General features: G+C 33.0%; 1 protein-coding gene across 1 annotated transcript; it reads right to left on the reverse strand.

Annotated features, from left to right (window-relative positions):
* Positions 1–4,970: 4,970 nt before the first annotated feature.
* Positions 4,971–9,284, reverse strand: LOC143611322 (cation/H(+) antiporter 18-like). The gene is made up of 4 exons (XM_077085542.1): positions 9,096–9,284; positions 8,016–9,017; positions 6,368–6,951; positions 4,971–5,622 (listed from the first exon to the last, which is right to left on the reverse strand). The coding sequence occupies exons 1-4, from the start codon at positions 9,282–9,284 to the stop codon at positions 4,971–4,973; spliced, it is 2,427 nt and encodes an 808-aa protein (XP_076941657.1).
* Between the last annotated feature and the right edge of the window lie 3,897 nt (positions 9,285–13,181).

Raw genomic sequence — 13,181 nt, forward strand, 5'->3', positions numbered from 1 at the left:
CAATGTTACAATCCGTAACATTTTGGTTCAAAAATGGATACATCGAGGTTTACTGGGCTCACATTGCCTTGAAAATGTTAAAAATGGTTGGACCTGCTCTGATACTTCTTTGTCCCAAACTTGGCTTGGAGGGGCTTTCATCATCCTTTAATCTCCGAGGATTAACCGTTATGTCTCGGGTATCATTGAGGTTTACTGGTCTCACACTTAACTCATTAAAGGTTAAATCTACTTTCGATCAACAAGCAACTACAAGTGCAAACACTACCTACATAAAACTTTTAAGTCATACACCATTTGTTTGATACTTAATGAGCTCAATTGGTAGATAGATATAGTTTCTAATCAATTGGCATTTGGCTATTCATAACTTCTTTAGATGTTCTAAATACATTTGTTGAGTTATTACTTATTAGTAATTTATTTTTTGTGTTAAGTTGTCATATAATATACAAAATTAATGACCAACAAATTTATTTCAATGTCTACATGCATACATATATATTCATATATTCTTCTGACCGACAAGGCAGCAACATTACTTTTAAGTAAAATGTAACAATCATCATAAGTAAACTTAATCTTACAATCGGAGGGTTATCAACTTATCATTGATTTCATTGTATTTCTTTAACTCCCCTATCAACGATAACTATATATAAACTCAAACATTTAAAGATTAATAACGACGCTAGATAATCCTATTAACACAAATTTTGGTCAATAAACAAATCGACACTCTCAGAATACCTCTATAGTTACGTGGATACAATGTATAAAACGACAAACTAAATAAACCCGAATCAATCTATTCAAATGACTAATATCTTGATGCTATACAAAATCTGGGATTTAGATTAATAAATTTAGAGGGTGTTAATATAAACGGGGACATGAGTAGAAGTGGAAGATAGAAGGTAACCTCGTTCCCATCAACTTCCAGCTCATATTCACGTGTAACATAGCCCACTGTGTATCTAATATTTAATTGGTATACATAAAAAGCCAAATCAGACACAAGATTTTGACGAGTGAGTGTATAGATATAGGTGAAAACGTGTACCCAATAGTTTTATATATGAATTTATACAACTTTTTGGTATGTATGTCTGTAAATAATTAAATATTAGTTAAACACAACTCAACTTTAAAAGCTCTGACTCCAAGGTGTTGACTTGAGTCTTAAGGTTGACAAAAACCTCAATTTCTATTTTCTAAGCTTGATACAAACATAACAATGTAACATGCAATGTGACAATATTGCATGCTTTGGTCATTTAGTTAGTACTTAGTAGTAACTTGATATAAACTTAGCATACCTTTAGAGTATCGTAACTAATTTTAGGTACTCGACGGTAGAAGACAGGGACGAATGGACGATTTTTATTACGTTGACAAATGACAAGGGAGTCCGTTTTTAAGATTGTTTATGTTGGTTTACGCACGCTACATGTTGGTTTTTTTTCAAAGAACGAGCAATGATTTTATATTGAAATAGCAGAAGCCTTTCGAAAGGATCTTCAAAGAAGTTAAGTCGCATTCGTTCACTTGGACCAAGAACATTTCAAAATGTAAAGCAATGCAAGGCAATCAATTGGGAAAAGTGATACGGGTCCGTTTGAGTGTTTCTAGTTTAGCTTGCTCTTTTAGGTGTTTTGGTTATTTTACGTCTTGTATGTTGTGTTGTTAGCTTTCTTTCAATCGTCGTTGGACGGAATCTTGTATTTTCTTTTAGCTCTCTTTGATACGGCTTTTTACATATTTGTCGATGAAATAAAAAAATTGATATAATACAAAAATTAAAATAGATTGTTTATCAACTATGCTAATTATAAAAAGGGCACGGTAATTTAAATGGTTACCAAATGTGTATTTTACATATGTTAACATTATAATAGACGATCGCACAACAAACTTAGTAAACTGAAAGAATTATATTATACAACTTATATTCTATAGATTATTCACTATTATGGAATGAGTCATTTATTAAAACAAACGACTTTTAGTTATTATCCTTTATATAAATTATCGTCCCACTTTTAGTCCTTTTCAGTCTCGAGTAATAAATTTTGCAGTTAAGTCACCTCATAATTGCATATAAGGCATTTTAGTCTTTTTACTTTTTAGATACATATTCAATATGTATAAACCTAAATTACCATCTAAAAAATCTTATTCTAAATGTTTAAAACTAATTAAAATATAAATGATCTTTTATGAGGTTCAAATGATAACAATGAGTTAATTTTTTTACAACCAAAAATATCTGTCACTAGGGCTAGATCTAGCCATGGACCATGGTTGAGAGGTAGCCCACGTCACCCTTCAAATGCTGCATCTCAACTTTTTTTCTAAATTCGTCGTTACTTGTCGGTTACTATTTGTGAATTATGAATGATGTTCCTGTGGTAAAAAGGGCATTGGTATAACAGGACGAAGTTGTGTATAATTATTAAAAGAAAGGACATATAATAGGACGAATATGTGCTACAAGAAACGATAGAAACATGCTTAAACATAGGATTCTTTTTCTTGTTTATTTTTCAATAATTGAAGAATGTCTTAAAGAACATGATTCAAATACAATGTTTTTAGTCAGAAAATCACAAGTGAAACTAAATTAATCACTAAATATGAAACCTTTAAATAAACAAAACAAATATTTAAACAACATGAGGATGTTCCCTAAGATAAACACATATAAATAAAATTGTGATACGTGTGTAGGATAACGTGGCCTCTTAATCCCTTGATGATATTAAATACTTTTTTAATTTCCAAATTTCAAATTAGGGTTTGTTGTTGGAATAACTTGTGTTGTTATTGATTATAATTTATTGTAAGTGATTGGTGGTATGAGATGAGCACGTCTTGTGTGTGATTGATTGAATATCCAAATTAGATTTTGAAGGATAGTTATATATGTTAAATAACGATTATGCATGGAGTATGGAGTATTTTACTAGGTTTGTTTGTTCGGGCAAATTCAATTATAGCGGATATAAACTCATATGTACGTTCATATAGGAGTCTGGTCACTTAAATAACTTCTCACTTCTCATTGTGACAAGTCTAACAACTATTTGTGTAGATCCAAGAAGTTCTTTAATTTGAGGCAATCATGTGATCTCGTAGCAATGTTGCCAAGATACAGGTTCAGTTACGTGCCTAACCTAAGAAAAAAAATGATTGAAATTAGATTACAATTAGAATGGTTAATCATCAAATTTTCCTCCAGTCGACATAACTACTAGTAGCTTCGGTTGTTGAATCTCGTGCAAGTTAGCTTTTCGTTGTTTTGGTCCCCTTGGATTTCCTTATGCAAGGGGGAATCTAAGCTTTATCCGGGAATTTCTCATTTTGGTAGAGACTTTCCGTCTTGGGTTGGTGACGCAGTAGGATAGATAAGTCTTTCAAACACTCAAATGTACTGGTTCGAAGAAAAAAAGTAGGGACTTTTCAAAGAAATAACTAGAAGCCAAATTAGCAATCTCACACCATTACTGATAAGAGGCACCTCAGTCTTACAATAGTAAATAACGTAATCTCCTTTTCATAGGTTGTTTGCTCCTCTCGTGCTCGGAAGCTCTCTTTTAGTCGGCGAAGCAATGTCTTTCGCCATGTCTGTGAGTGTCGAATGCGAGGGAGACTATGATAATAATAATTTCCAAACGACTAAAATAGAAAAATAATTTAGAAAGTAGATTTAAAATTACAGAAAATCTAGAGAATATAATTTTTTAGAAGTAACAAAACCAACAACATGACTGTAATCTTATTAAGGTAAGGACAAACGTTGTTTTGTTTGTTAAAAGGACAAGTATTGCTAGTCGGCGAGACAGCTATATTCTCCTTTCCTTGGATACCATAAGTCCATAAGTACCAATTTTATTTTATATATTTAATTGACCAACATGTAATATTTTGATAATTTATCATGCTAGATTATTAAATAATCCAAGGGGTAGGCTTTTGTGATAGCTAGTTGCTACAATCTATTACGTATGATCAAGTTAGCAGGGGGTGTCGGATTCGTCCGAAGCCATTCTGTTTTCGGTTTGTATATAGGTATAATATTGTATCAACGTAACACTTGACGAGCGAAGTTATTATCATTTTAAAAAAATATTCTTACAAACTAACTATGTTGAGTTAATTTTTTATATAAACTTCGAAAAGCTTTAAAAAAAACTGTAAAAATTACTAAATAAGAATTATAAAAGTGGGCCTAAGGCAATAACTCAATTATTGAGAAGTTGATAGTCCAAAAAAACCAAGAAGCCCAATTAACACAAATAATATCTCAATAAAAAATTTGAATAAAATGTTAAGTTATGTGACCTAACCGGACTCAAAAACTCTGGCACCACATTGTAATAAATCCAAGCACAGAAAAATCCCGAGCTTATAAGAAAAAATTCCGACCCTGTCACTAGGAGTTTGCATAATTGGTTCTTTACTAGATTCGTGTGAAATCATATATAATATAGGCCATAGAGTTAACCATCATCCAATTTCGTTGAGATTAGATCCTGACCCTATAAAGTCGTTACAACTGGCCATTACCACCTAAAGATTAAATCCCAGTCATATAAAGTTTCAGATTTTGACAGTCGTTTTTAGCATATACGGTGTATTTTAAACACATTTTTTTGCGTTCCAAACGACACCATCAATCCAAACTTATTCATGTACGTTATCTACAAACTGGTAATCAATTATTGCTATTTGTATACTGATTTTCGTGTGTATGAGTAGCTTGTTAATCTGCAGGCAATTAGTTTAACTCGTTGTTATTAGTTCAAAAATGTTATATAATAATATAGCCTACTAATGTTGCAGTATGTTAAAACAAACTTTATGAAGATATATACTAAGGTAGTATATTGTCTATAATTACATGCTTGTTTAATAAATCATTTAGTCTTCATTTTACATTAAACTTCTTAAATAATAACACTTGTTCTTCATAAAATATAATGCTCATGGGAATCATATTCATTGGTGACTTCATCCTCTTTCAAAGAAGCCATAGAATGCAATGAATATTCAGTATGGTACTGCTGGACCACCAAAACCGAAGCCGATATATTCATCTCGGGTGCGATCAAAAGGTTCCCAACCGGCCCCATTTCCGGACACTCACTTCTTTTCCTCAACGAAGCCACCACCTCGCCTTCGGGCATCCTCCCCACCAATATCAAGTTACACCGGCTATGTTCACGAACCGCTTCAATCGCCTCGGTTGAACTCCTAACCACTCTCTCCACATATTTATTTGTACTATCCTCCTCGAATATTTTTTCCTTAAATTCACCAATAACTTCATCATCCAATGACATGGCTTTGATGCTCCCGGGCCCATCGATATCTACACTTACCAAGTCACCTGAGTCGTGGTCTGGTAGGAACCGGACCACGACTAAGGTGATTCCTGGGTGCTCAGACATGCGGGCCCCACAAGCTAACGCCTCGTGGTCATCATGACCACCGAAGAACAAAACCGTCACGAATGAGTTCACGTTGCTTGCCGACACATGTGAACTTCCACCAAACCCTCGGTCCACTAAGATGCTTACCGAACATGGCGCGTGCTCTAAAACCTTTCGGTTAACATGCCTGAAATAATAAGAAAATAGTAATTCATTCATTAAAAGTTAGTGTTTACAGCGAATTATACTGTAAGTTTTACACCCTAATATACATATATATATGGTGAGAATCCTAAGAGGTTTTTTTGAAATTGAGAACTTTGAAAAACATTTTGAGTCACAAAAAAAATCTTTTAAATATATATTAAAAAAATTATAAAACGAAAAAAACCAAAATTTTTTAAAAAGTAAAGAAACAATTTTTTTATTTTTTATCCCAGTTTAAAAAAAAACCCTAATTATACACATATGTATATTTGTATTTAACCTCGATTTACATAATGTACACATATGTACATTATTATTTATCTTAAATGTACATACGTGTATAAAGAATAACATGTATAAAAAATTTAAAAAAAAGTATTATGCATGCGTGTATAATTTTGCTAAACCGATATTTTTTAATTTCTTTTATGAGCCGGGATGAAAAATAAATATTTTTGGTTTTTATACTTTTATTATTTTCACGTTTTTTTTGTTTTATAATTCTTTTTAAAAGATTTTTTTGAGGTCCAAAATTGTTTCAAAGTTCACAGTTTCAAAATAGTTCTCACATGATCCTAACTATATATATATATATATATATAATATTAACCCATTTAATACTAATTAATAAACTTTGCTAATTAATATTCGTCGCGTTTTAAGTTATTTTCTTGGTTAATAAAACTGGAGAATTTATTCCAAAATTAATCGTTTTACTCAAATACCTGTATTCATACCGAGTCATCTCGAGATGACCATCGAGCCTCAAATGCTTATGAAACGGGAGAATAATCATGGTCGCCTTCTTACTCTCGGCCTCATTACATATATCTTCATGCATACTCAAAACAGGCGAAATGGCAGTCGTGGGACGGATCGAAACCTTGCTAAGCTGTTCAAACGTCTCGAACGCCACCACAATCTGGTCAGACCCGGCCCGTGCATCTTTCTTCCAAAATGGGGACCCGTTTTTCCTCGCCTTGTGAACCATGAGTATTGCAGAAGACCTCTCGGTTAACTCCATAAGGTGCATTGCATGAACCGAAAGCGTTTCGTTCTTTCGGCCAGTACTCCCACGTGAGGCTTCTATCAGATTGATTATTGTTGGCAGGTTTTTGATTCCGTGGAATGTGAAGAACATGCGTAACTGACCCGGTGGAGACCCTTTTCTGTAAATGGTTCGGTGTTTGTATTCCGCTTCTGCGAGCTTTTTTGCGGGCTTGTAGACTGCTATCACTGAAGGTGTGGTGATGAATGTGGTTACAAGAGCCATCAGAACTAGTATTGCAAAAGTTTGATCATTTAGCACCTGACGATATATAATATTAAACATCATCATATGACATATGGTATATTTGCAGGCTGTAAACAAACCGAACGAACATGAACAAGGGCATGCTTGCATTTGTTCATTGAGCTTTAAACAAACACGAACGGTTGATAAAACAAATATTTGTGTTCATGTTTGTTCGTTTAAAATATGAACATGTTCGTGTTCGTTTATGTGCGCTTGTTAAAATATAAACGAACAGTTCACGAACATGAATGAATATATTTGAACAAACATAAACAGACACAAAAAAACTTAAATGGACGCAAACAAACAAATAATATTTAACTAGTATAATTACCCGTGCTTTGCTGCAGGGTTAGAAATATTTGGCATTTTATTTTTGTATATGTCCAGTTGTTTATATTTTGTATAATATTTAACTAGTATAATATTTAACTAGTATAAATACCGAGCCGAGCTTAAACGAGCCCGAGCTCGAGCCGACTCGCGAGCCTAAACGAGAGCCTGTTATTTAGATATTTTTTTATAACTATATATATTAATAGATACATATATATTTAATAATTATTAATTGATATATATAATTTTATGAAAAAAATTAACTAAATAACATATTATTTTATATATAATGTTATTATGAAAATAAATATAAAAATTTAATTATAAATAAATTATAAAAATTTAAATATATAAAAAATTAATTAATAAATATTAAACGAGCCGAGCCCGAGCCGAGCTCGAGCTCGAGCTCCGTATAAGTTAAACGAGGCGAGCTCGAGCCTGGTCGAGCTCGGGCTCGGCTCGGCTCGTTTGCACCCCTAAGGAATAGTAATTTTTGTGAGTGATGGAATATTTGGTTTTATATATATATATAATTAGATATTAGGTATTAGGGTGATATAATTTGTAAAATAAAAATAATTTTATATTATTTTCTATCAATATGCAAACGAACATAAATGAACGAACGAGACATGTGTTCATGTTCGTTCGTTTATTTAAATGAACACAAATTTTTGTTCATGTTCATTTGTTTATTAAATTAACGAACAAAGCTTTCTGTCAAAAAAACTACATACCCCGCGGTCTTTACCGATATTGAGAACAATGAGTTCTACCAAGCCTTTAGTGTTCATAAGCAGCCCAAGAGCAAGCGCCTCAGTGAAGGGCATTTTACACATCACAGAAACCGCAACAGTGCCCGCAATCTTCCCAAAACACGCCACGCATATGACCAAAACAAGTAAACCCCAAGACTCGGCTCCATTGATCGACGCCACATCGGTTTTCAAACCACTTGACACAAAGTAAAGCGGTAGGAATAGGCCCGAAACAAGATCCTCAACTTTTTCCACTAACGCCCCTGCAAACGGGCCTTCTTTCGGGATAAGAACACCCACGACAAAAGCCCCGAAAAGCGCGTGGATCCCAATAGTATCCGTCACAAAACCCGCTGCCAAAACGACACCCAAAGTCGCACAAACGTAAAGCTCGTCGACAGGCTCGCCTTCCGGGCATCTACTAGCCATCCACTTGAAAGTAAGTGGAATAATATACGAACATAAAACGACGAAAACCGAGCCAGTCAAGAAAACCCATAGTGCCACGAGTGGGGACTGCGCAGTGCCCGAGAGTGCCACAGCTAGTGCGAGTAGTATCCATGCTGCTATGTCGTTAACCGCAGCTGCTGACATTGCCATCTTACCAACATCCGTGGTTAAAAGCTTGAGTTCGGCTAGGATTCGCGCTAGTACCGGGAATGCGGTGATGGACATCACGACGCCCATGAACACGATAAACGGGCCTTCGTGGACCCCTTTGGAGATGGTCCCGCGAAGGATAAATGAAACACCGATTCCTAAGACGAACGGAAGGGAGATTCCCACTATGGCTATTGACAAGGCTTTCTTCCCGGTCCGTTTAAGTGACTTTAAGTCGAGCTCGAGTCCCACTAGGAAGAGAAAGAATAATAGCCCGATATTGGCTAACGTGTCCAAAACCGGTAGGCTACTTTTAGGAAACACTGCGTTAAGGTAGTTTGTGTTTCTGCCTAGAGCAGACGGACCCAGTAAAATCCCACCCTGAAAAAAAAATAAAAAAAAATAAAAAAATAAAAAAAAGTTAATAATAATAAAATAAATAAATTAAAACTAGCTTACAATGATTTCAGCAATGACTCGAGGCTGTCTAAGCGGTTTCAAAAGGTAAGCAAGAACGCGAGTGAGGACGAGAACCATGCATATTTGAATAATCACAAGAGGGAGTGCAAAATCAAGCGGGTTGTTTCCTTGGAACACTCCTTCAGATGTAGCCTTCATTGGCTGTATGCATGCCGCGTTGGACGCCATTTTGCGCCCGCTCGCTATAAACAACTTTTAAGTCATTAATTCACATAAAACACAAGTTTTTATCAGATTAATATCTAGCTTCAAATACCAAACAAATAAAACATACTTCAACAAACAAAATTAAGTTGATTTATGGAGTAGGACCATATATATGGCCATACTTGGTCAACTAGCTATATGATACACCCATATTGGTTGACCTTGAATCAAATTTTGGATATTGCACTAGAGTCTAACTTGTTAATGCTCTGTATAGATCTATACATTAAATGACTTTTTACAGTTGGGTATTTATTGAAATTTTATAAAAGACAACTTCAGATTTTTTCATATTTTTCATATCATTTTTTGAAAATTTTTAAGATTTTTTCATATCATTTCTGATATATACAATAAATGACTTTGTAAAGTGTTCACGGTCGTTGGCCTTAGATGAGTGTTTAACGATGAGTGTATCTAGCTAGTAGCTCATTTGAAGGATTCATTGGCTGTACAATTTTTTTTTAAAGAACAACACTAAAATATTTATGGGTTTAATTCACATGCAATATCTAAAGTGTGTTCTTGAGTAACTTAAACTTTAAACCAAGAAAGACAGTTTCTTGAATAATAATAATAAAAAGGTTTCAAGAAAAAAAAAACTTAACAAAACCCTATATGCATGTACCCTATAAAGGGTTTCCATTGTGAAATTACCAAAATAACCCCACCCCCCAAAAATTTCTTCTACCCTAAAGTTGAACAAAGACTCCAATCTTTTTGTGGGCAAATGATTTCAACTCAGTTTGACATCAAGATCATGCAGTAGATGCACACAAACACATATACACATAATAATAATAATATAAACATATACATATACATATAGATAGATAGAGAGAGATCAGAGAGAGACCTGTAATGGATGAAAGTTGAAGAGATAACTGAAGGTGTCCAGTTGGGATCTATGTTGTAGTTTAAATTCCTTAGTGTTATTACATATTTATGTTTATTAATCTCTAACATTAAATTAATAAATGGATCGAATTAAATGTATTATTAATTACTTAGTATAGTAGTGTTATATTACATGTAAGAAAACTCATTATGACAGATATGTCTTTAATTTTTTGGTTTATTGCATTTATGATCTTTTTTCATAAAACTTGAATTTAAAGTTTAATGGCTAAGCAAAAATAGATAAAAATAATATTTTAAGATATTATTATGAGTGATTGCTCCAACTGATTTTATCCAATGTATTCTTTTGGTATATATATTGAGAAGCACATAGGAACAAACATAACCGAGTTGTTCTAAGAGTATTAATATGGTGCAAGCAATTAACCCGAGCCCCTCGCGAGCTTCTTGAACTCAGATCGATAACAAGCCGAGATTTTTCGAGCTCGAGTCAAGTTAAACCTAAAATAGAATTTGTTTAGTTATCGAGGCCGAGCTGAGCTTTGTATGGAAAGCTTGTTTAGCCTTAATGGGTCTTGTGTATTTTAAGTTTTATCTCGTTTAGGCTCGTTGAGCCTTCATGCGTAATTATTTTTCTTCATGCATAATTATTTTACTTAATTCATAATTGTAAAGCCTATATTTATGACTTGCGATATCAAATTACGAAATCCTTAATTATATTATGGTCAAGAAAATAATTAAATTCCTTTATCTTATCTTTATATGTGTAAATCACCACCCAAGGGGAGCTCACCTTGGGTGGGTCGGTTATATCTTTTATATATCAAATCTTTTAATCGACAACGAGATCGTTCCTTTATCTTATCTTTATATATTAGACCTACAATAATTATTTGACTTTATGCGCAATTTAGATGTCATTTTTACAAATTATGTCATATATCTCGTGTCATTTTGAGTTATTATATGTATAATTAATGATATGCATGTTTAGATATATAAGTAGGCTACCATATATATATATATATATACACATATGATGCTCAATTAATTAATTAGTTATTATAGAGCTAGTGGAATTTTGTTGCACGATGCGGCTGGAATTTAGTTTTGGTCGGTATCGATTATGTTGTTACGATACCACTGTCACTCGGTATAACCAAAAGAAAAACATAAAAAACATATGGTAATTATGATATGTTTAAAGAATATCGATACGTGTTTTATATCGATCGAAACCTCGTGAATGATCAAAGTCATGATATATCAAAAAAGATATAACAAATTCATGATATGCCCAAAAGACATATGTTTCACATCGATCGAAAACCATTAAAACAAATACCGTGTCATAACGTCACAAATTTCATATTAGAACGTTGAGAAGAAAAAATAAACACATTTAATAGCTGCTGAATACACACACAATAATGGATAATTTCCTATTTTAGTACAAGTGTTGGGTCAGCCAAAAAAGGTGTCGGGTCAGTCAAAAAAGATGATACAATGTATTAGTTTTTATTATTCTATTAAATTGCTAATGACTTTTTGCTTAATTGATATGGGAGTTGAAGTGAAGATTTGGGTTTAAGACCGTCTCAAGCTTAAACCGATCCCAACTGAACTTTATCGTAGTGGGCTATTGGGCGGTAAGTTTTTTCAGAACAAGAGATGATGAGGTTGGGCTAGGGCCGGCTAGCTACCCAGCAATATATTATTAGAGAATATATTAGTAGAGTTTTAGTATTATAGTGTTACTATAATTTGGAGATTGTATATGATTATGTATCCCTGTACTTATCTCATTGTACTCATATATATAATTGATTAATAGAACATTACACCTCACGAGGTTTTCATTATTCTACATCGTATCAAAGCCTTAAGGTTTTGGCCTGTTTACCATTGGGTTACCCCGAATAGTCGTGATTTATTCATTGGTTGTTCAAAAAAAATCTATAAAATTAAACATTAATGAATTGTATTAAATGTATTAATTAATATAATTTTATATTACGTAATGGAAAATTTAATATACCCGATGTATCATTAATTTTTGTTTTATGGCATTTATACTCTTTACTTAAAACTTTGAATTTGAAGTTTGATGTCCGGACAAAAATAGATAAAAATGATATTTTAAGATATGATGATAGTAATGATTCAATGATTTTATCCAATGTATAGTTGTATACAACTTTATATACATTCTTTTGGTATTGAGAAGTCTTGATGGGAAGAGATCTGTTTGAATGCGAACAAGGCAAAACTGAAAAACAAATGGAAATTCACATCTTAACCACATAACTAAATGTATATTTCACATCTTAACCACATTACCATTATATATTCAATTAGGATTTTAAGTTGTACCCCCCGGTTATTTTGTGGGGGTTACTAAAATATGTTGAGTATTGCTGGTAGCTCGTACATAAGTATTCAACCTATTAAAAAAATGACACATATGATATACACCAAAATTTAGTTAAAAATATAAAAGAAAAAAAGTTTGAAGCAACTATATGCACGTGATTCGATGAGTTATAGGTTATCACGAAAAATCCGTTTTTGAAAAAAATATATGGATGTTGCAATGGGACGGAGCATATATTCAGTGGCGGATCCAGGAACTTTTTCCGATGGGTTCACTGTTTTTATATGTTTCAATTTACCATAAAAATTTCCCGGTCGGTTCAAGTTGGATAGGGGAGGCTCAACCATTTTAGAAGCATAAACTTAACAAAGTCCGGGCTATTTACAATATATATATATATATATATATTGTTTAAACTCCTAGCACATGACAATTAGTTATTAGGATTTATGTGAGATATAATTTTAGCTATTACGACTCATACCATTATAATTGTAATCCTTAGTTATTGAAATACATAATTGTACGTATCAAGATTAATTCAACCAAATCTATATTATAGATTTACAAAACGATTAAAAGTTGAGTCTAAAAACATCAACTTCATCCTAATAAAAAAA

Source organism: Bidens hawaiensis, unplaced genomic scaffold (genome assembly GCF_021521415.1).
Source record: "Bidens hawaiensis isolate Kalapana, Puna unplaced genomic scaffold, B.hawaiensis_p1.1 tig00030574_1, whole genome shotgun sequence".
NCBI lineage: Eukaryota > Viridiplantae > Streptophyta > Magnoliopsida > Asterales > Asteraceae > Bidens > Bidens hawaiensis.

Excerpts from the sequence above, each read along its gene's own strand:
- LOC143611322 (XM_077085542.1), bottom strand. The coding sequence starts at position 9,284 with ATGGCGTCCAACGCGGCATGCATACAGCCAATGAAGGCTACATCTGAA. Across the intron at positions 6,952-8,015 it reads ATATCGGTAAAGACCGCGGG|GTGCTAAATGATCAAACTTT; the intron begins GTATGTAGTTTT and ends ATATATCGTCAG. Across the intron at positions 5,623-6,367 it reads ATGACTCGGTATGAATACAG|GCATGTTAACCGAAAGGTTT; the intron begins GTATTTGAGTAA and ends TTATTATTTCAG.